This window comes from Phyllostomus discolor, chromosome 4 (assembly GCF_004126475.2).
Source record: "Phyllostomus discolor isolate MPI-MPIP mPhyDis1 chromosome 4, mPhyDis1.pri.v3, whole genome shotgun sequence".
NCBI classification, from domain to species: Eukaryota; Metazoa; Chordata; class Mammalia; order Chiroptera; family Phyllostomidae; genus Phyllostomus; species Phyllostomus discolor.
Genome location: NC_040906.2, coordinates 62,150,806 through 62,174,494, shown reverse-complemented (window position 1 = coordinate 62,174,494; position 23,689 = coordinate 62,150,806). Strand labels below are relative to the sequence as shown.

General features: G+C 37.5%; 1 protein-coding gene, 1 non-coding gene and 1 pseudogene across 21 annotated transcripts in view; 2 read left to right on the top strand and 1 right to left on the bottom strand.

Annotated features, from left to right (window-relative positions):
• The window catches only part of BAZ2B (bromodomain adjacent to zinc finger domain 2B), a 367,012-nt gene that overhangs the window by 91,362 nt on the left and 251,961 nt on the right, over window positions 1–23,689 (bottom strand). For 12 of the 20 annotated variants that reach the window (XM_036023403.1, XM_036023409.1, XM_028509107.2 and 9 more), the window contains 7 exons: window positions 17,575–17,778; window positions 15,660–16,055; window positions 6,057–6,660; window positions 4,176–4,469; window positions 3,005–3,065; window positions 2,097–2,205; window positions 1,733–1,834 (listed from right to left, as the gene is read on the bottom strand). In XM_036023403.1, the coding sequence (XP_035879296.1) occupies window positions 1,733–1,834; window positions 2,097–2,205; window positions 3,005–3,065; window positions 4,176–4,469; window positions 6,057–6,660; window positions 15,660–16,055; window positions 17,575–17,778 (1,770 nt within the window). The remainder of the gene's footprint in view (window positions 1–1,732; window positions 1,835–2,096; window positions 2,206–3,004; window positions 3,066–4,175; window positions 4,470–6,056; window positions 6,661–15,659; window positions 16,056–17,574; window positions 17,779–23,689) is intronic. The other 8 variants (XM_036023408.1, XM_036023410.1, XM_036023415.1 and 5 more) reach the window with 3 other exon arrangements.
• LOC114494192 lies at window positions 9,255–10,173 on the top strand (annotated as a pseudogene).
• LOC114495917 lies at window positions 13,436–13,626 on the top strand. Its single transcript, XR_003684573.1, has one exon. It is a non-coding gene; the product is annotated as a U2 spliceosomal RNA (small nuclear RNA).

Below are 23,689 nucleotides of genomic sequence, written 5' to 3'. Positions count from 1 at the left end.
GCATGTGCCCTGACTGGGAATTGAACCGGTGACCCTTTGGTTAGCAGACTGGTGCTCAATCCACTGAGCCACACCAGCCAGGGATGAGTAAAACTTTTTTTAATTAAAAATAAAAATTTAAAAATATATGGAGTATATTTTCATAAAGATGTTACACCTCAGATAAATCCATTTTGGCATTTCAGAATTACCAGCAAAGAGACAAGTAGATTTGGACATAATTTGTTCCTTAAAAAAGTACTAAACAATGGAAAATAAGATATACAATGAATGCAAACAAACAGAAACCTTGAGTTGCAGTTATGTCCAGCTTGTTTGAGCCTGTGTGAGCTTGGAAAATTCCCTTAGTCTCTGAGCTCTCAAAATAAACCTCTTGCAGAATGAGGAATGTCTTTTCTATTTCTCTAACTATAAAACTAGAAGGTAAGATAGAATGGAAAAGCCTGCCTAATCACAGTAGAAAAATAATCAATTTCCAGAAAAGATTCTCTCTGTGAGCTATATTTGGCCAATGAAAGAAATGTTCAATCAAGAAAGAAGGTATCGACTTCAATTGGCAGAGCATTTTAACCCTTTGAGATATTTTCATGCATATTATCTCATTTTAATTTCACTATAATCCTATGAAATAGACATAAAATTATTATTGGCTCTATTTTCCAGATAAAGAAGTTGAGGGAAAGGGGAACATTATTTGTTGTTTGAAATCACAAAACCATTTCATGGATTAACAAGAATCTAGGTCCTACCACTCCTTAACTAGGACTTTTTTCAATGGAGCTGATAAAGTTAAAGGGAATCATGAGGATATGCAGCTGTATCCAAGTAAGATACAAAGGCAAAACAAAAGAAACGAGGTCCCCCAGTAGGGTTTTTGTTCTGATTAATGAGGTTGTATATTCAACTCTCAAGCTGAAAAGGAGCTGTGGTGATATTTTCAGAACTGCGTAAAATTAATTTAAAAATTCAATTTCTGCCCTGGCTGGTGTGGCTCAGTAGACTGAGTGCTGGCCCGAAAACCAAAGGGTCGCCAGCCAGTCTGATTCCCAGTCAGCGCACATGCTTGGGTTGCAGGCCAGGTTCCTAGTTGGAGACAATCAACAGGCAACCACACAATGATGTTTCTCTTCCTCTCTTTCTCCCTCCTTTCCCCTCTCTCTAAAAATAAATACGTAAAATCTTTAAAAAAATGAAATAAAAATAAAGAAAATAAAAATTCAATTTCTGTGGAAAGTAGAAATGTTACTTACCTAACATTAAGTTAATCTGTACCCCCCTCAAAATTACATTGTGAAAATGGATCATGTGGCATGGCATAATCAAATAATAAGATCATTCCCCAAAACTAAGGCATATTTGTCCTCTTTTAGTCTGACTTAAACAGCATGTTTTCCCTATTTAAATTAATTCTAAAAAATTTGTTTACCTTTCAGGGAACTAATGCTTTTCTATATTTCACATGAACATGCAGATACTTTTACACCTGTATAAACTATAAAATTATTAACAGAATTAACAAACAGGAAAAAGTTTACTTAAAAATTTGAAGAAGACATCTATTGTGTCAAAGCTCCTTGCTACTCAAACAGTAAATTGAGAACTCAGTGAGGGTCTACCATGAAGTTATATGAATAGCTATACCAATTAACTAACAGAGTGTAGTGAGATTTAATTCATGTAGGTATGGTACTACTTTTTGGTTCAAAGACTATACTTTTTAAAAAGTGGATACCTGCGGTCCATCTCTGGCTTCATAGAAGTCACCCACTCTTATTTTTGCACTGAAGCTGAAATTGTCCCTTGAGATATCCATTATTCCATTTCTGCTGAGATACTGAAAAAATCACATATTTTTCCACTTCAGGTTTTAATAATGACAACCCAGCTTTGATGTATAGCTATCTTCAGGACACTACTGTTTTGCATATTCTATCAAGGGGCTATTGATTTATAAGAGTTCAATTTAGGTTAAGTACATTAGTCCCATACAGAGAATATTTTGCATCAAGGAACTTATCTGAGAAAGGAGTGAACCTTTTTTCCGTAAGCATGCGTAATAGGCACCAAATATATGTTATTTGGTGAAAAGTATGTACCTTTATTACTTCAGGGTACTGCCTAAGTTTCTTTCCACATGGAGCATAATACGCTACTTCTCCTTGAAGGCGCCCTCCAAAGTTTCTTATTCTTGTCTCTCTCTGCCAGCTACACATAACAGAAATGAGAATTATAACATACTTATTTAAAAAAACTCCTAAAAACTAAAAACAACTTTTAAGAATACATGCTCTTTAGAAAACATGATAAGCACAAAGAAAACAAATATGAAATCCAGATTACACAACTCAGATGCATTTACTATTAAACTTATTTCAATTTTTAGGTAAGTAATTCAATTAAAAATTAATCAAAGATTCAAGTTACAAATACTAAGCTCTATTAAATTTTTTAGAAATCACAACTGGTATTAAATTGAGATATATTCAATAACATGTGTCAATGTTTTCCGATTTTTTTAATCTGAAAAGCTTTAAGGGAGAAGAGGAAAGTAAACCTGTTCTTGGAGAATTATGCACTTTCCGTGTGAAACGTCTCAGTCCCAAGTAAACCATGTTAGCCAAACTGGTAAAGTTTCCTCAGTCTTGCTCACAATGGCTTTCCCTGTCCACTGATTCTATATTCACAAAAACTGTATCACTCTTAACTGTGTTCCTGCCCTTTGCCAGATGATTTGCTCGTTTCTTTTTCAGTCATATTTCCACTTGGATGCATGATCCCATCCCAGCTGCCACATTTCAACAGAGCAGTTAGCCTTAATTTCAGTTTTCTGAAAAATCATCTTATTTGCCCTTTGTTCTATCTCTTCTGCTCTAATAAATACTATTAATATTCACTTTATTACTCACTTTATTGCATATTCACTTTATTAACAGTAGAGACTAAGAAATCAAGCATGCATAAAAACGTGTGGGAAAAGCAAAAAGAGAAATCTAATTTTCCATACCCATATTCCAAAGGAATGTGCAGTTCACGTTCATCTGTTACTCTTCTTCGTTTAGAAGTGCCTTTGAGAAAATTCAGTCAGTTAACATAAAAGACCAGTTTATACACATGACAACTTTTTAAATAGTTTTGAAGCTTCTCTTTAAATATCTTAATGACTTGGATTATTAGTGATGTTCTGCAACTTGTACATTATTTTTAGATGGTTCAACAAAACACACTGTACAAAGTAGAGGGGTTCTTTTTTATTTCCTTTGGTCTGCATGACAAAAACTAGTCTTCCTCTCCAACAAGAATACAAACCAAGGTAAAAATGTATAGCTTTCCTCTCATTTTGTTATTTAAAATTGTCTAAAATAGTAGGAGGGAAATAGAAGTTTAGACAACTATATACAGTCGTTTTCTTTGAAAATGAGTTTTAAGATGCTGAAAATTTCAAAAGCTGGCTCATACATTTAAAAATAATGTAATGTCTAAGTTTATATAAATCCGTAGTCTTAAAATGCTACTAATTCTTTTAATTAAGGTACAAAGGAATCGGTATAATCCGACATAATTATAATATTACATGTAAAATTTTTCAGATGACAACCAAGTTTCACAAATACAAATATATATATATCAACGCAGTGTTTCACTATACACCTCAATATATTCTTAGCTATTAAAATGAGAATAGAGGATAGTTTTAGAATATTAATGTAAAAACTTTCAACAAAGACCTCTAGCAGTTTATAAAAGGTCAAATAGAAAAATAAAGATGTGGTATGTTAATGAATAATAATGCTACCCACTAATACAAATGACACTGACCATGTGTTGGGCAGATATGCAATTGTATCTTAAGTAACCAAGCGAGCTCACTTTTTATAAAGGACAAAAGAAGTCCACTGTCAACCAAATACTAAATTCTAGAAGCATAAACTAAACACAGAAGCAGGAAAGAATTCAAAATCAAGAGCTGTCATTGAGCAGGTTCTAAAATTGCAAGCACAAAGAATAAAAATGGTAATGGGTCATAGCCTTTGAAAATACATGCCGACGTTTCTTAGCCAACCTAAACCTAACTGTAACTTGATTCCAATGAGATCATCCTCAGAATACTGTATAAATAAGAATTCTTGCTATGGTTTGCCTTCTACTTTACAATAATAAAAACAAAGTGTAGGTACCAGAGTGTGGACTTGAAGTAAGTGTGGAAGAAGGTGTGCCAAGAAAAGCAGGTGACTGGGATTCAGAACATAAGGCAGCAGGAGCAGAGCCTGGGGCTTTTGCTATGTGGAGGTTACGAGGTGTTGAGTGAGCTGTGAGACTGATGGAAGGGCTTTTGACAGAGGAGGTTGTTTTATTCAGTTTCATTGAAGTTTTCTCTCCTTCAGTATCACTATCTGATTCATCTTGGTCTTTATCATCATCATCATCTTCTTCTGATCCTTCTGTATCTGATTCTGAATTACTATCTGATTCTGGGAAGTAAAAGAAGCATTTGTATATTATAACTAGATTAATCAACAACAATTTTCAGTTTGCACCTAAATGGAATAGTTCAGGAACCAGCATCTGTGAATGAGAACTCAAATGAGCAATCTTCCTGAAGAGTAAATTTTTATTACTATCTTGTAAGCTATTAGAGTACAGGGTATGCAGCCTATAAATCCTCAAAATTCTTCATTAAAAGTATCCATTTTACTCAAAACTTTACTCATAAAACAGTTTTTCTCATATGACACTATTCACATGATGAGTTCTGCTTAGTGGCTGTAAATTACTTTTAATTTAATGGAAAAAGTACAGAGGGAATAGAATTGATTATTTAAATTAATGGATCCCAATAGGTTATGAACTATATTAGGTTTAGTATGAGGAAGAGATGGGGACTACCATCACCCTTTCATCTGGACTCTGAAATAATAGAGAACAATCCTCTGGAGGAGAGTCTTGGCTCTTTCGGCTGCAGTTACTTTACGTACAACTCCATCAGGCTTCTCAGGTTTCACAAAGACTAGAATTACTGAAATGATTGTGTGGGGTAATTTAATGACTCAGTAATTAAAGTTTGTTCTATCAATGTGGCCCTATAAATGCATCCATTCCTACAGATATGTAAAATCTATTCCTGGATTAAACTTGATAAACATAAGACTGATATTTGTACTGTATCCTAATGGTTTCCAGAACAACAGCTTTTGTGGAATTCTGTTTTGTGTAGTATTATCTGTATACATTAAAGTTCATTATAAAAGCTGTCTTTTAAAGTTTAATATTGACATTCATCGTCTTTTAGGTAAATTGTCTTTATGGGAACAACAGGAAAAATATTACAGAAAAAGTTGTTCTACCCTGAGCAAGAAGGTTGTTTCTACCTTATAGATACTTTAATTTGTATAACTAACTATTTTCCTATTCACAGTGGCAGTTAGAAAATTTACAAATGGATTTGTGGCTGACTTAGTAACAAACCCCAAAACTCTGATAATATATGTTTCATATTTGTATTTAAAATTTAAGCTATCTTATATTTTCAGTCCTCTGTGGAACAAGAAGGAAAGGGGCAGAAAAATAAAAAGAAGATAAAAACAACAACAACAAAACCCACGAAAACCAGAAAGTGAATCAAAATAAAATCAAGAAGTAGCCTATATGTTATTAAATAAGTTCTGTGTTGCTAATAGACACTCATAGGGATTTAGGTTTTTGGTATTTCTGAATGATGGTGACACATTTTATCAAGTAGCAGAAGAGATGAAAAAAGAAGAAATGAGTGGCCCTGAATTAAATGAAAATTAAGCAACTTTATGAAATTCATTCATCATTTATACTCACTTTGAAGTGTTATTTGTTTAATGTTAAGTGAATAACAAAGCTGAAAATTTTACTTAGGATTTCCAATTTCAGTTACTCCTATATGTCACTAGTTCACTACAGAAGCACACACAGCTATGTGAAACAGTGAATGACGTCAATTTTAAGGCTCTGACTTAAGAACCTCTTTAAAATGTTTTCTTTCATGTAGCATTTACTGAAATATTTTAAATTTTAAAATTGAAAATAACCTGATTGGCTGTCATCAGATTCATCATCTTCATCATCTTCATCCTCTTCCTCATCATCTTCCTCTTCATCTTCATTTGAATCTTCAGAATCTTTACTACTAGGAATGTCTGAATCTGTTCCTCTAAACTGTTCCACTAAAGATTTTGCAGGATGAGAGTGATGTTGTGTTTTCACTGGGTTCACATTATTGCTAACTGCTTTTTCCTTCCCTTGACTAGGGAGTACGGGAGAGGCAGAGGGCATTATAGCTGTCTGACTGCCAGGGGTCCTTCTCCCACCCATACTCAAATTTACAGGTGAGGAAAAAGGGGTACTACTTGCAGTAGCAATGTTTTCACTTATCTTACTCTGCATTTTAGTTTTGGTAGTAAGTGCTAGAGGAGCTTCTTGAATGACACTTTGAATAACTCCATTTGGTTGGTGATTACTTAAAAGTGCATTTGTCAAGAATGGATTAGGGTGGTTATTTTCTAATGTTGGTTTTGGATGTGCTGGTGAACTAGAGGTTCCTTTTGGATTTGACAAAGCTGCAATAACCTTCTTCAGGCTCTTGGATGACTCCTGTTTCTTTAACTGTGCTGGAAATGTCTGTTTATATTGTTCCTGTTGAAACATAAGTTAAAAGAACAAATCACTAATGTACTGTAAGAACAAAGATTACTTTTATTTTCCTTCAGTATCTGACAACCATGCTTATACACAAAGTTAAATCATGATTAAAACTGCTATAAAAGTAGTGCCTGTGATGACTAGCTGGTTGCTAAACCTTGGCTCGACATAATATATTTAAGTTCAATTAGCCTTTCTCTCTTAAGATGCTTCCTGATTCCCCCCCCCCCCTTTCCTATTGCTCCCATTTTCTAAATAATGCAAGACTGAAGCTCTAAAATCACCCTTTACTTTGCTTCAAGTCAGCCATATTACTATATCTTTTGGAGTCTTTCATTAAAATATTGCTCAAATTTAAGCTATATTATCACTTCTTCATAATCAACCCTCAATATATGCTATACGCTAATACCAATTAAATCTTAATGTAAGTCTAATATTATATATTAGCTCCCCAGTCAAAAGCTTTAGTGCCTCCTCCATCATTGCCAACTTTATAAAGCCTAAATACTTCTGATATACAGATTACTTTTTAGGTAGGCACTAACCTACCGTTCTAGTCTAACCAGACTGACTACCTGGCACGCCCTGTGCATGTCATACTTTTACTATGCCATGTTTTGTTACAACTATTTTCTCTGAATAAAATACCCTCTATTTATAAATATTAAGCTGACAAACTGCTGCTCATTCTTCAAAATCTAACCCAAGAAGCTTTCAATGTTTGTCCCAGCCAGAGGTGCTCATGGCCTCTACCCTTTGAGTATCTTGATTGCCTTATATTCTATCCTGTACAACCTATAGTACACATGATGCAAAGCTGATGGAAGTGCTGGCTTGGCATTCTGCAGGATCTACTTTAGAGTGCCTTCAGCATATTAGCATTGGAAAGAGTACAATAAAAGTTTAGAAAAATTATCCTTGAGAAAAGTTAATAATTTGTAAAGCATTAAGCCGTAAAATTTACATCTGTAAAGAAGGAACAAAAATTTACAGAATCTTCTTGAAACTAATAAAATCATATAGTTTTATTAAAATAAATTAAAATTATCAAAAGTAAACTGAAGTAGAATGATTAAAACATTTTAAGTTATAGAAACAGAAGGTAAAATTCTGTAATGAAAATTGTTGCCTTGAGCCCTTGCCAGATACCTCAGCTGGTTGGAGAGTTGTTCCAGACACCAAAACATTGTGGATTTGATTCCTGGTTGGAGCACATACCTAGGCTGAGGGTTTGATCCCCAGTCAGGGAGTATTCAGGGGAAGAGGGCAACAAACATATTGATATTTCTTTCTCATATAGAGGTCTTTCTCTCTCTCTGCCCTTCCTCTCTCTTAACATATCTTTGGGTGAGGATTAAAAAAAGGACCCAGGTTTTGGTCAAGGCAGCAAAGATTTATGGGGGCATTTCATAGGATAAATGTAGATGAAATGGCATACAAAATGACTTACTAAATATTTTAAACACAGGTACTAATTAACAGCATGCAATTCCTATACAAGTTTCTTTAGTATATTAATATCTTCACTGTATTAATTTAAAAAATTATTAAGATAATTCATTGTAAACAGAGAGTATCACATAATATTTGCACCTAAGGGAACACCTCAAAAAGAGAAAGTGTTTAATCAATATTTAATCACTGAATAAAATATGAAAATTATAACAAATAATTGCACTTACCTTTTAAAACTAATTTTATAGCAAGATTCTTAATACTTTAATATACTTAATTTTCATTAATATTTATGACCCATATTGCATGCTATAGCATACTGTATACAAGTATGTATATATAGTACTTAAGCTTCACATTTATATATGCTATTATAATTTAAATTTTCAGCAGATAAACTTGGTATATTTTCATTTCCTAGAACACAATTATGTCACATAATCATTTTGTAGTTTTTCTTATAGGTAGTAATTTTTCCTCTAACTACACAGGATCAAAAACAATCATGAAAACAAAACACATTACTTAAGTTTATATTTTATTTTTTAATTTTCTGAAATTGATCCTTACTTTATAGTTCTGAAGAATCTCTTCCCATATATTGACATCTGAAGGTTTTCAAAAATAACCAAAGGTATCTGCATTTTGTATCCCAGACTAATATCAGTTACTCTTTTACAGGAAACATGCTGTCATTTCTGATACGGGGTGTGGAACATAAACAGGACTACAGGAAGACACAGGTTTGAAACTCTCTATTCTGTCTCCAAGCCCTTGATCCTCAGCCCCTACCTGAGATTCTAAAGATGACAAAAAATCCTCCAGGCAAAACTGGTAAAGAAAATTCACTCCTGGTCTATATATCCAATTAATGTATTGGGTTGACCAAAAAGTTCATTTAGTTCTTTCCATATGATGGCTCTAGTAGTGCTTAGTTGTCTTTACCTTCATTTGAAACAATTTTGTTAGATTGTATTGTGACAGCTGTCATATCAGCGTGCATTTAAAAAAAGCTTATCAACATTGGTGAATTTTTGTGTAGCCATTTTAATATTAAACATGGAAGAAAATACACAACACTTTCAGCATCTTATGCTTTATGTACTCTGACTGATCGAATGTGTCAAAAGTGGTTTGCGAAGTTTCTTGGTACTATTGACATTCTGTCCACAGTTCTTTGCTGTGAGGCTGTCTTATGCATTGGAAGATGTTTAGCAGCAGCCCTGGCCTCTACCACTAGAAGACAACAGTGGAAAACAGTCGACATGCTTAAAACATTCAAATCTGTAAAGTTACTGGTGAAAATGGGCCTTGCAGATGCCACTGCCACCCCAGATCTTCCAGTGCCCAGCCATGGTCAACCTCACCATGTTCTTTGACATCGCTGTTGATAACCAGCCCTTTGGCCACATCTCCTTTGAGCTTTTTGCAGACAAAGTTCCAAAGACAGCATAAAACTTTCATGCCCTGAGCACTGGGGAGAAAGGTTTTGGTTACAAAGGTTCCCTCTTTCACAGAAGTATCCCAGGATATATGTGCCGGGGTGGGGGCTTCACACACCATAATGGCACAGGTGGCAAGTCCATCTACGGGAGAAATTTGTTGATGAGGATTTCACCCTGAAGCACGCAGGTCCTGGCATCTTGTCCACGGCAAATGCTGGACTCAGCACAAACAGTTTCCAGTTTTTCATCTGCATTGCCAAGACCGAGTGGCTGGGTGGCAAGCATGTGGTATTTGGCCACGTGAAAGATGGCATGGATGTTGTGATGGCCATGAAGCGCTACGGGTCCAGGAATGGCAGGAGCAGCAAAAACATCACCATTACTGACCACAGACAACACTAATAATGTATAATTATGTTTTATCTTACCCACCAGACCATTCCTTTTGTAGCCCAGGAGAGCACCCCTCCCCGCCATCTGCTGGGAATGTTCTATAATCTTCATGCTCTCGCTGCAGTTCATTGGGTTCCATATTTTCCTTACCCTTCCAAGTTGAGCTGGATTGCAGAGTTAAGTTTATGATTATGAAATAAAAACTAAACAATAGCAAAGAAGTTATTGGTGAAAATGAAAAACATCTTTTTTTCAATTTTTTAAAATTGCTGTTCAAGTACAGTTGTCTCTGTTTTCACCCCACCATGGCCTCCCACTCTTGAAGCTACCCCACTTTGGCTTTGTCCATGTGTGCTTTATACATGTTCGTTCATGGACCTTTCCCTATTATCCTTCTCCCCCCTCCTCTCTGGTTACTGTCAGTTTGTTCTTCATTTCAATGTCTCTGTATTTTGCTTGCTTGTTTGTTTTATTGATTAGGTTCCACTTGCAGGTGAGATCATATGATATTTGTCTTTCACTGCCTGGCTTATTCTCTGGCTTTTCACCACCTGGCTTAGCAAAATGCTCTCCAGTTCCATCCATTCTGTTGCAAAGGGTAGGAGGAGTTCATTCTTTCTTTTTGCTGAGTAGTATTCCATTGTGTAAATGTACCACAGGAAAAATATGTCTTTTATTTTATGGAAAAACCATATGGACTTTTTGACCAACATAATATATTGATTTGAATTAAATATCCACAGTGTAAGAGTATGAAAGGACCTAATGATTACATAGCACTTAAGAAAAGCATAGACTAGTGAGAGAAGCAGATACATAGTGAATATCATGAAAAAAATTGAATCCTTCATAAGAAATAAGGCAAAACTATTTTTATTAGACATTCATGTAAAGAAAAAGAGCTGATGTAGAAGAAGTATTTATAAAATACCTTTAAGTTAATACTAGGTACTGACAGCAACTAGATAAAGTCATTTTAGAGTTGAGTCTAATGTGAATGTCCACTCACATGAATATTTCCCATTAACTCCTATTATTTCAGAAACACTAAATTATTTCATTTTCATCATGGGCTTTGAAATCAGACAGCCCTTGGTGTAAAACACTTCTGCTCTTAAGTTGTTAGGTGATGTTGGCGAGTGGCTTAACATCTCTGAGACTTCATTTCTTTTTCTCACACAGCTTTATAAGGATTACATAAGACCATATATGTAGAAAGCCTAGCATGACTACATTTATTAAGCAAGTATTTAACAAGTGACTTTCTCATAAAGAGTCATATAAAATTCTTTAAATAAGACATTCTTTGAAGAAAATTAAAAAGCCTTTCATAATGCAAATATTTCTTGATGTTACTCAGTAAATTCATTTACCTTAAAGTAGAATATATATTAATGAGAATTAAAATACCTCCAAAATTTCTGGACAAGATAGCAGCATAGGTAAATAAGGCACTCGCCTCCTTCCACAACCATGTCAAAATTACAAATAAACTACTGAACAAACATCATTCACAATCACCTGAAATTTGGCTGAATGACAGTCCTACAAGTGGGGAATTAAAGCAGCCACATCAAGATTGGTAGGAGGGGGAGAGACATGGAACAGGCTGATCCCACACCCACATGTGATAGACAAAAAGTGGGAGAGAGATCTCCACTGCAGAGGCACCTTGAGGAGCAAAGGGTTCCAGCCACATACCAAGCCCCTCATCCCAGGGTTCCAGTGTAGTATCAGGATGAGAAGTTCCCATAACTTCTGGCTGTAACAAGCAGTGGAGATTTAGGCTGAGGGACCCAGGCTTCTGGAGTCTTAGGCACTTCCTCTTAAAGGACCCATGCACGGATTTACTTGGACTTACTCCCTTTGAGCTCCAGCACCATGGCAGCTTGTAAGGCACCAGGCATATGGGGAGAAACTGAATTGTTCAGCTCCAGGGTGAGAACTGGAGGAGCAGCTTTCTCCCAGACAGAGGTGTTGGCAGAGGCATTGTTCTTTTTCTAAGTCTTCCCCTGCACAGAGCAAGCTGATGAGCACCATAACTGAATCTCTATCAACCTGGCTCACACTGTTTGCCTGACCCTGGTGATTCCCTGAGGCCATGCTCCACCCAAATTGCTTCCAATGGTGTTTCCATACAAATGGCCTATCTTGATTCCTGCTTCAGATTTTTCTAAAATCTCTCAAACAAGCAGCATCTGGCCTCAGCATGTGTCAGACCTCTCACTAAGTGGCCCCAGGACTTGCATTAGCAGCAGTTGGTTTTAGTTAATAGCTTGGCCTTGTTTGGGCACCTCCAGGGCCAGCAAAAGTAGCAGCCATCTGCAGATAATGTACAGCTCATGCTAGGTGGCTGTGGGCAGAAAACAAGTGGCGACTGACCTTGGTTGGCACCTCCTGGGAGGCCCAAGAGCCATCGTACCCAATAGATAGCTTAAGACTACACTGAAGATCACCACCCAACCACCACCATAGGTGACACACTCAAGGGGTGGACTGAGTGGGAACCAGAGCCTCACTGAAGTAAATCCTGCTCAGAGGGGGTGGGCCCTTGCATAGCTCATCCTCCACCATGGTCAGAGGTTGTGGGTCACAGCCATTCCTTACAGCTAATCAACCTGGGGATAAATCCCTCCCACTTACGTGACAACAGCAATTAAAGTGAATCTACAACAGGAAGGTATACATAGACCACATGAGGGGTACACGACGAGTGCCCAGCTTGGGTGATGGGGAGGCTGTGTCACTAGAACACCTACTACATTAGGTCATGCTACCAAGCCTGGGAGATGTAGCAGTTCTACCCAATATACAGGAACAAACACAGAGAAGATGCAAGAATGAGGAGATAAAGAAACATGTCCTAAATGTAATAACAAAACTCCAGAAAAAGAACTAAACAAAATGGAGACAAGCAATCTATTGCACGCAGGGTTTAAAACACTGCTTATAAGGATGCTCAATGAACTTAGTGAGAACCTCAACAACATAAAAAAGGACCAGTCAAAAGTGAAGGACACACTAACTGAAATGAAGAATTATTTACAGGGAATCAACAGCACAGTGGATGAAGCCAAGAATCATTCAGGGATTTGGAATATAAGGAAGCAAAAAACACCCAATCAGGACAGCAAAAAGAAAAAACAACCTAAAACAATGAGGATAGTACAAGGAGCTTCTGAGACAACTTCAAGCATATCAACATTTGCATCATGGGGGTGCAAGACGGAGAAGAGAGAGTATAAAAAAATTGGAACTCTATTTGACAAAATGACAGAAAACTTCCCTAAGTTGGTGAAGGAAATAGACATGAGTCCAGAAAGCACAGAGTCCCAATCAAAATGAATCCAAAGAGGCCCACACTAAGACACATCATATTTAAAATGAAAAGGGATAAAGACAAAGAGAAAATCTTAAAAACAGCAAGAGGAAAGCAGTTACCTACAAGGGACCTCCCATAAGGCCATCAGTTGATTGCTTCTTGGCCTTTTGGCTAAGATCAAGTGTAGGATCTGTTCTTATCAGTTTAATATCTGATATATCCTCTATCTGAGGACAATATAGTGAATGGATTTTTGGAATTAGAAAATGGAATAGGAGCTTGCTTGGTCCATTCCACACATCAACCTAGTATTGCTGTACTTCCAGGATTGATGCAGACATACACACACAAAGACTGTCAGGTAATGTCTCAACAGAAACTTAGCAGACCAGACAGGAATGGCACGAAATATTGAGATTCATGCAAAACATGGACCGACAACCAAGATTACTATACCCAACATAAGTATCATTTAGAATCAAAGGCCATATAAAGATCTTCCCAGACAAAGAAAAGCTAAAGAAGTTATCACTACCAAACCAGTATCACATGAAATGTTAAAGGGTCTTAATCAAGGAGAAAAAGATTTTTTAAAGATAAATATGAATAATAAAATTACAATAAATACATATCTATCAATAATTGAATCTAAAAAACAAAACAGATGAACAAGCAGAACAGAAACAGACTCATAGATATAGAGAACATTTTGACAACTGCCATGTGGGAGGGGGTTGTGGGGAAATGTGAAAAAGGTGAAAGGATTAAGAAGTAAAAATTGGTTGTTACAGAATAGTCATGGGGTGTAAAGTACAGCATAGGGAATAGAGTCAATAATATTCTAATTACTATGTATGTCATAGGGTGCGAGATTTATTGGGATGATCACTTAGGTATATAATGTCTAATCACCGGAGTGTATACCTAAAAATAATAAAATAATGTATGTTAACTGCATTTTGAAAAATAAAAATGATTTGAAAATGGGAAAAAATTAAATAGCGCCCAAAATGTAATTTCTCATTTGCTTAATTTACTCATGTAGAGTCAATAATATGATGCCAGTAATAATACCATTTTATGATTGAACAGTGCACTACAAATTATCACATGCATAATGTTATGATACCATTGGTTATTCCATTTAGATCAGTGGTTCCCATATCTGGCTGTACTTCTGAATCACCTGGGAAGCATTTTAGACATGTAATACCTTAGTCTCAACACGAGAGATCCTGATTTAATTGTTCTGGGGTGGAATTTCTTATTTAAGTTTCTCAGGTGATTCTAATGTATACTTATATTTGAGAACTACTCATTTAGATTCTCAAAAAAGCCTGATTTGTTCAAGTCGTTTTTTCTTTGACTCTGTTCTTAAAGTATTCATAGTAAAGTAAGAGTTAATGGACTAGAACGTTGTGACCTTTTAAAGAAAGGCAGAATATCATAGTGGTTAAGAAAAAGCACTCTAGTTCCATACTCCTGGGTCTGAATTCTAGTTCTCTGACTGACTAGTAGTGTGATCCTGGGAGAGTTAAAGTTTATATATCTCAATTTTATCATCTGTTAATGGTCATAATAACACTTAGAGAACTAACAGATATTAGTATCCAATGAGTAAATGCAGGTTCAACACTTAAAACAATGCCTAGCAAACAGTAAGCGCTCTATCAGTGTTAGTTAATATTTAGCGTGTATAATAATAATTTTTGTAACCAAAAGACAGGATACTGTGTTCAAACATATATTTTTCCTCTCCGCTCATTCTAGGATAAAAAGTACTGATCATTTTATCTCTAGAATTCAACTGAACATATGGATATAGACTATATAGTGATATAAAATCAATACTAAGAAAATCAAGTTGGAAAACTGTCTCTAATAAGTGCTAATAAGTAGTCCTGGTGTTCATGTAAATAAAAGTTACTTAAAATATTTTGTATTTCATAATTCACTAAGTATGGCAAGCAAAGGAAATAAGTCTTTATAAAATATTTTTACACTTAAAATTGCTAAATTATAGAACTACAGAGGTAAATTACTGAAGAATCTATTTCTTTAAAAATATATTGATATTAGAAAAAAGGACACAGAATTTTAAACAAAAGTAATTGTGAAGTATGTCTTCGAACATACTTCTCCCCTTACTGATAAATCATTAAATCAGAGGAAGAATGACATCATTGTGTTGCCAAAATATATACTAAGCAGAACTACATGTAAATACAAAATCACAGAAATTTAGTTTGCTGATATGCATTTTACTTCCTGGTGACTTAAAAAAATAAAAGTAATTTAAATCTGTACATTATAAAACTATATGAAAGCTCTTTTTTCTAACAATAAAACTCTTCAATAAATAATTTTTAACTCACCCGTTTAGATCGCAATTCACTGGTCAAAGGACTAGATTCTTCAGAGGTATTTTTATTCCCTGCTTTAAGTACATCAGGAGAAGGAACTATGAGTTTCGTGTAGGTTTCCTTTTTGGCTTGATTTACCAAAGATAAAGGTTTCACATTGGACACCAATCCCGTAGACTGTATTACACTTGTGTGTTTGTTCACAGATTCCTCCTTTGCCTGAGAGCTTTGGAAAATAAATGGAAGCTGCTGTGACAAAACCTGAGGCTGCTTCTGCTGGGATTGGAATGATGAGTGAGTCTGGGATTCAGACACAAGAGGTAATGGCTGGTGTATTCTTTTTTCCTGGGCTTTTTCAGTTGCTTTCTGTCCATCTGCTTTCGGGTCTGAAATACCATGTAATAGCACCTGTAAATAAAAGTTAAAAGGCAACAATTTAACATCTATTAAAACAAAGAACACCAAGCAGGATAAAAGGAAATTTAAGGTTTTCCTAGTGACTTATTGTTACAGGGTGCAGCCAAGAGGGGGGACCCCAAATGGGCATTTAAAATGGGGTCCAGAACTCAAGGTGTCTAGGAGATTTTAGGATGTCTTCACCCCTCCCGCAGGGTGTGGGTTGGGGGAAGGGACAAATGGAGCAGGGCCTTTGAGAGCTGTTTGGCATAGCAACAGCCTTGCAGCTAACCTCTGGTGTGGTCATTTAACATACCTATAGCCTTTGGCTGGTCACTTAGATATGTTAAATAGCTGTGGCCACGCTCTGAGCCAGGGGAATGGAAGTAACTTCCCCACCAAGTTGTGACAGGGGGCAGGTCCCCCGAGTTACAGCACCTGCATGGGAGCTTGGAGATGATTGGCTCCAGGACATGGAGCCACACCTGCCCAGACTCATGATGGCAGCCCAGTAAAGCTGGAAGGATATGAGTTCTGGCATGTGAGGCCGAGTGTAGGAGGAGTCAGAAACAGGGCTGCAGAGGAAGACTGGTGCAGGGATTTATACCCAGAGGCGACAGCCATTGAGGAGGAGAACCGTGTGGCTGTGGAAGTGCAGAGAAGATCACAGCCATTGGGGAGAGAACCACACAGCTTTAGCAGAGTGAGGATTTCATAATTCGCTAAGCCCACAGCCCAGCGAGAGAGAATTACCATGCGGCTTTAGCAGAGAACGGCCACTCGGCTTTGGTGAGTGGCGACCCCCACCCCTTGCAGCCATTGTGCAGGGGGAGAAGCACTCAGTTTTGGCTGAGTGGGGACTCCCGTGGCCCTGGGAGAGAGAACCATGTGGCCTAGACAGAGTGGAGACTCCTGTAGCCTTGGGAGAGAGGAGCACATGCCTTTGCCAGAGTGGGGACCCCCACAGCTTTAGAAAGGGGAATCACCACCTGGTTTTAGCAGAGATTCCGGCGACTCAGCGGAGGGTGCTGGGAACCCAGAGAGGTCTCCCAGTCGAGATGGAATACTAACTGGGAAGAACCAGAGGACTGCCCGAGCCATGGACTTCTATTTCCTTTCCTGAGATATGGTACTCTGGACTGGGCAAAGGGGCAAGGAAGGAAGGAAGGACTGCGTCTGTTTGTGGGGGTCTTTTAAGGGACTTTAGGATTTTTTTATAAAGACACTAGGTCACTACTGTAAGTTTGTATAGCATTAAATAAACATTTCCTTTCCTTTTCACGAATCTCTGGCATTAAGAGACGCCCAGCCCCCCCCTTGTTTGTTCTGTAACATTATGATAGATATATAAAGCTCAGGAGAAATACACTAAATGCCTTTTTAAAAATGTTTTTCCACTTCATATTCCTTCTTTTGCAAAAGTAAGAACTAAATGCAACAATTAAACTTCATAGACTTTGAGCATCAGTATAAACAAGTTAATCCAAAAACATGAATAATGTGTGGATATTGCTAAGGGAAGTATTTATACCTGGTTGTTACTTTCATGTTGTGCTTCACTCTCTGAACCAGAATCATCATCTTCACTTTCTTCAATACTTTGATCTTCCTCTTCTTCATCTTCTTCTAGGTCATCTGAATCACTACTACTAATGCCTTCACTTGAAGTGTCTGATGACGTGCCCGAATCACTATCACTGTTGCTAGAACTTTCTATAGCTTCCTTCCTTGGTTTCTGGATAAAGACAAGATTTTTAGCAAGACTTTAATTTTGGAAAAAATTCAAGTTTCACTAAAAGGTAGGTTCTTTTAATTTTCAAATGATATTTTCAATTTCAAAATGTCATTTTAGGAAATAGGGGAAAGCCACATGTTATAAGGGTAATTATTCAACAAACCAATCAAACCAACTTATGTAACAGGAAGTCTCCAATGAAATATACAAGCTGTGACATGTACAGAGTACTGGAAGCCTCAATATAGTATATTACAAAATACAAAGAGTAATTTACAGAATAATAATTCCAAGTATAAGGGTTACATACATTAAAGTTCTCTATTTAGCTTTAGTTTTCTTTATCAGATAGTGAGTCAGTAATCAATTACTTATAATACATATAACAGGCCAAATACATCTTTCTTGGTCCTGGACTATAATTGTAGGAAGGTGCAGCCAGGTGGCACCCAAAAGAAGGATTTCTAACGGGGTCCAGAACTCAAGGTGTCCAGATTTTAGGATGTCCTCACCACCCACGCCCCCCCCATCCCCCGCCCTGCCCCAGGTATGGGTTGGGGGAAGGGACACACGGAGCAGGGCCATTGAGAGCTATTTTGCATAGCAACAGCTTTGCAGCTAACCTCTAGCATGGTCATTTAACATATCTATAACTTTTAACTGGTTGCATAGATATGTTAAATAGCTGTGGCCATGCTTTGAGCCAGGGAGAAGAGAGTGACTTCCACCCAAGATATAACTGGGAGGCAACTCCCCCTAGTTAGAGAGCCTGTGTGAGAGCTTGGAGATGAATGGCTCCATGACAAGGGGCCACTCTTGCGCAGACTCATGATGGAGCCCAGTAAAGCTAGAAGGATATGGGAGTGCTGGCAAGTAGAGTCGATTGTAGGAGGAGTCGGAAATGCGGCTGCAGAGGGAGATTGGCTCGGGGATTTAAACCCAGACTTGGCAGCCAATGAAGGGAGGATCGCAGCCAGTGCAGACAGAGCCACAGGGCTGTGGCAGTGGAGAAAGAACCACATGCCTTTGGCAGAGTGGGGACCCCCTGCAGCCATGAGAAGAATCACCACGAGGCTTTAGTAAAGAATCACCATTCAGCTTTAGCAGAGAACCACCACGCAGCTTTAGCTGGAGATCCTGGCAACACAGCTGATGGTGCTGGGAACTGAGGTAGGCCTACCAGCTAAGCATGGATTACTAGGAAGAACCGGGGGCTGCCTGAGCCATGGACTTCTATTCCTTTTCCTCAGATACAGTATCCCAGACTGGGCAAAAGGGGGAAGGAAGGACTGTGTGTGTTTGTGGATGTTTTAAGGGACTTTGGGATTTTGATGAAGACATTAAATCATTACTCTTAAGTCTGTATAACTTGAATAAATAACTCCTTTCCTTCTCACCAATCTCTAACATGGAGAGCTATAATTCTCTGGTGAACAGAAGGGTGAACCTGGTACAAGGGAACCCCAGGAGAAACGGGTGTCAATTCGGTAGCATTGTGGGACCCTCTTCCCTGGTGGCCAATCAGGGAAAATCATGGGAGACCACATGTGCAGTAGCTTTAAAGCAATACAACTACTTGTACATGTGCAATAAAAGCCCACCAAAACTAGCCAGGAAGGATCTTCCCTTTAAGAATAGAATCCCTCCAGCCCATGAGGTCAATCTCTGCTTGGAGTTGGCCTGTTCCCATGTTCCCTGCTATAAACTCTGGGTGTTTGGTTCAATTCTTTGTCCTGATCACCAAGAACCTGGCTACCTGTGCCCACCTGTGACAGTTTTATTCTGCTTTTATGTTATGGTACTGTGTTAGCTGCTCCAAACTACTGAATGTAATGTTTCCTTGAAAGACACACCTTCAATAAACTAACAGTGACCATCATTCCCTGAGCTATCTTCTCTCACAGCAAAACGAAGAATGATGAGGAACCAAAGCAGACATTAAAGGGAAAGAAAAGTAATATAGTAACATTAAACATACCATTTGTTAGAGAAACATCTCCATCCTTGTAATCAAAATCTGTTGTGGGTTTTTAAGCACCTATAGCAAGACTATGAAAATCATAAGAAATCTAAACTGAACTTATCGTTTTTGGCTTAAGTAGGGGCTAGCTATGAAAGGAAAGGAATGGGAGCCATAGAGATTTAACAGGGAGAAATAAACTCCCATTCTAATGCCCAAGTAATCTGTGTAGTTTTTATTTAAAGAGGGCACTGAGAAACAGGGCATGCACTCCACAAGAAAGGGGTTTAAAAGTGTGGATCCCAAAGCTTTACGGTGCATGGTATTCACTTGCAAACCTTGCTGCAACAAGCATATTCCTGTGTCCCAATTACAAACAGCACACAGAGAACTGCATTAACAAGCCCTTAATGTTATTCTGATGCAGGTGGGTTTGGGTAGCGTATTCTGACAGTGTGCAAAAGTCTGTGCTTTTATAAAGTAACAAATTCAATTCTTTTTTAAAAATCCTCACCTGAGGATATGTTTTATTGGTTTTAGAGAGAGAGGGAGAGACAGAGAGGCACAGGCACACGCACACACAGATATCTATTGGCTGCCTCCCATATGTGCCCGGACTGGGGATCACACCTACAACCTAGTATGTTCCCTAATCAGGGCAGAAGCCCACAACCTTTTGGTGTACATGACAATACTCCAACTAACTGAGCAACCCAACCAGGGCAAAATAACAACTTTAGAACCCATTAAAAAGAGCGAGATATAAGCAGACAAGTCAGGGATTAGGGGAAAAAAAACAAAAAGGAAAATGCATATCAATATCATCAATTTCATCTCCTTAGTTGCTGCATGTGTGTGTAGGTACTTCTTTTCTATTCGTAGATAATTAGGTAGGGTGTCTCTTTTATCTCATTTAAACATTTTAAAAATAAGGCTTAGATTCATCAAAAAATGATCAAAGAAGAGCTTATTCATCCACCCTCCCCCATCCAATCTGGGAAAGCATTTCAGAACCCTTGCTTTGAACTTTCATTTCACTGTATACTTCCTTCTCCCAATAACAAAATAAACACATATTCAAGGCTTTATATACCCAGTATAGTTGTTCTAGTCTCTGGGAATAAAGGGGTGTGACAAAGAGACAGCAATCTGCTCTAGTGGGACATGTGGGTGCAGAGAATCAACGAACAATATAAATCAGTGTTTTTAGAGATAAATACCATAACTAAAACAGGATAACTGGAGAGACAGTGTATGTCGGGGGTTGGGTGAGATGAAGATTTAGATGCAGTTATCAGGCAAGATCTTCCTCTGCTGAGACTTGAAGGATGAACAAGAGAAAAACCTTCCAAGACAGGAAACAGTAAAGGAAAGGAGTCTGATGTGTGTGGAGGAAGGAGAGGTCAGCTATCCCAGCTACATGGCATAGGGAACCAGGGACATAGCTCATATGTAGAGAGGGACTGGGGGGGTCTTATCATACCAGGTCTCATAGGCCATGGCAAGGAAACTATTTCAAGTGGGATAGGAAACTGTTGGAGGAAGTGACAAGATAAGAGGTTTTAAAATCCAGAAACCACTTTTGTCTTTAAAAGATTGTCTTGGCTGCTGTGGTAACAATCTTTTATACTTTATATGGCAGCAGTAGCGGAACTCACCCAACCTTGAATTGTTTTATTTTTTTCTCAATGAGCTGTACATTTGTGTATTTTAATTTGTGACTTATTTTAATTTAAAATATCTAACTTTATTCTGCCCTGACTGGTGTGGCTCAGGGGGTTGGGTGTCCTTGGTAAACCAAAAGGTCCCTGGTTTGATTCCCAGTCAGAGCACATATCTGGGTTGTGGGCCAGGCCCCCCAACTGCGGGCATGCCAGAAGCAACCAACTGATGTTTCTCTCTCACATGGATGTTCTTCTCCCTCTCTCACTACCTTCCCCTCTCTCTAAAAACAAATGCAATCTTTAAAAAAAAAAGGTATCTACTTTTATTCTAAATATACATGCAAAATGAATTATTTTGGGGAACTGGGCTTAATCAATGATTTTCAATGAGTAGTACAAAGCTGTGTGATCCTTCTGGTACCCCCCAGGAAGGATTATCAAAATTAGCTGAAGAACATTTTTTCAAACTGCACAAAAGTGCTAGTGAAGCAAATCAGTATTACGTGAAATGTTAAAGGGTTTTCTTTAAAAAGAAGAAAAGTTTTTAAAAGGATAAAAAATGAACAACAAAATATCAATACATACCTATCAACAATTTAATCTAAAAAACAAAATAAACTAACAAGCAGAAAAAAAACAGACCCACAGATACAGAGAACTATTTGATGTTTGCCAAATGGGAAGGGAGTTAGTTAGAGGGAGAGGTGAAAAAGGTGAAGGAATTAAGTATAAATTGGTTGTTACAGAATAGCCATGGGGATATAAAGTACAGCAAAGGGAATACAGTCAATAATAATCTCCCATCCATACCTGAGGGGCCCAACCCTGCTTAGCTTCAGAGATCAGCTGAGATCAGATGTGCTCAGGGTGGTATGGCTGTAGACTCAATAATATTCTAATAACTATGTAAGTCATAAGGTACGAGATTTATTGGGATGATCACTTAGTTACATAATGGCTAATCACTGGGCTGTACACCTGAAACCAATACAATACTTAATGTCAACTGTACCTGAAAATCATTTTTATTTTTCAGGTACAGTTGATATTAACTATTATAAAAATGATTTAAAATAAAAAATTAAAAAGAGAAAGCAGGGAACAAGAGGGGGGTGGTGGGAAGAGGAACAGTTAGAATGTGACCCTGAAACCTCTGTCTCTGGAAGGAAATAACCAAGAGTCCATCACATTTGTCGAAGGGCAAAGGGAGTGTTTGTATTGAAGCCTAAGTACAGTCCTGGTGAGTTTTCCATGACTGGGTACCATGAGGTTTCTTGGCTTTACCAGATGACCTTCCCCTAGGCACTTACATGTCTTGCCATATTCTGGAAAACATTTATTTTCTGTTAGACAGGGAAATGAAATATATATATAGAAGAAGTATTTCTATGAAATATGTAGGACAAAAGAAAAAAATCTTTCTTTGTTCTGTTGATCTTGTAGAACATATGGAGTTTGTGATGTCTTGGAGAAGAACAAGGAAAAGTTGACAAAATAGTTCCTTAGGATTAAAAATTAGAGCCTGGGTGGCATGTTGTTCAGATTTAAAGTTCAAATAAATGCTACTTATCATCAGTGGTTACCCATATCTGGCTCTTCTTGCTATAGTGTGTCAACAGCTTCCCAGTCCCCTTGATATTCCTGAGATGGTAGGAAAAGTGATGCAGGATCACAAGCTTCTGATGCTTTTACCCAGAAAGCCAGGTCCAAAGGTGGTTTTCATAAAATGTAGATGAGAAGAAGACATGGCTCTATTTATTATCTTTGTTCCCAGAATGTTTGCAATTGATGCTAAGCCTTTAACTCAGAATAAACCAAGATTTCTCAATCAAGTGGAAACTAAAAATGGGACCAAATTCACTGATAAGGGTGCACTTACTGAAAATTCTGCATATAATGTGTTAATTCATATATGGGGGGGACCCAAAAAACCCAGAATTTATTTATAAAAAATTGTGTATTTAGTCTTACATGTTTAAACTTCAGTCACCTTCAAAGTATTCTCCATCTGATGCAATACACCTACTGAGAAGTTTTTTCCACTGCTCAGAACAGTTTTTGAACTTGTCAATTTTGATACCTTTTCAGTGCTTCTGCCATTTTTGGTTTCACCTCTTCCACATTGGCAAAACATTTCCCTTTGATGACTGTTTTCATCCGGGGAAACAAAAAAAAGGTCGCTTGGGGAGAGATCAAGTGAATAAGGTAGGGTGGAGAATGAGAGTCGTGCCATTTTTGGTCAAAAAGTGATAAACACTCACCATGGTGTAGCCAAGTGTGCTTGTAA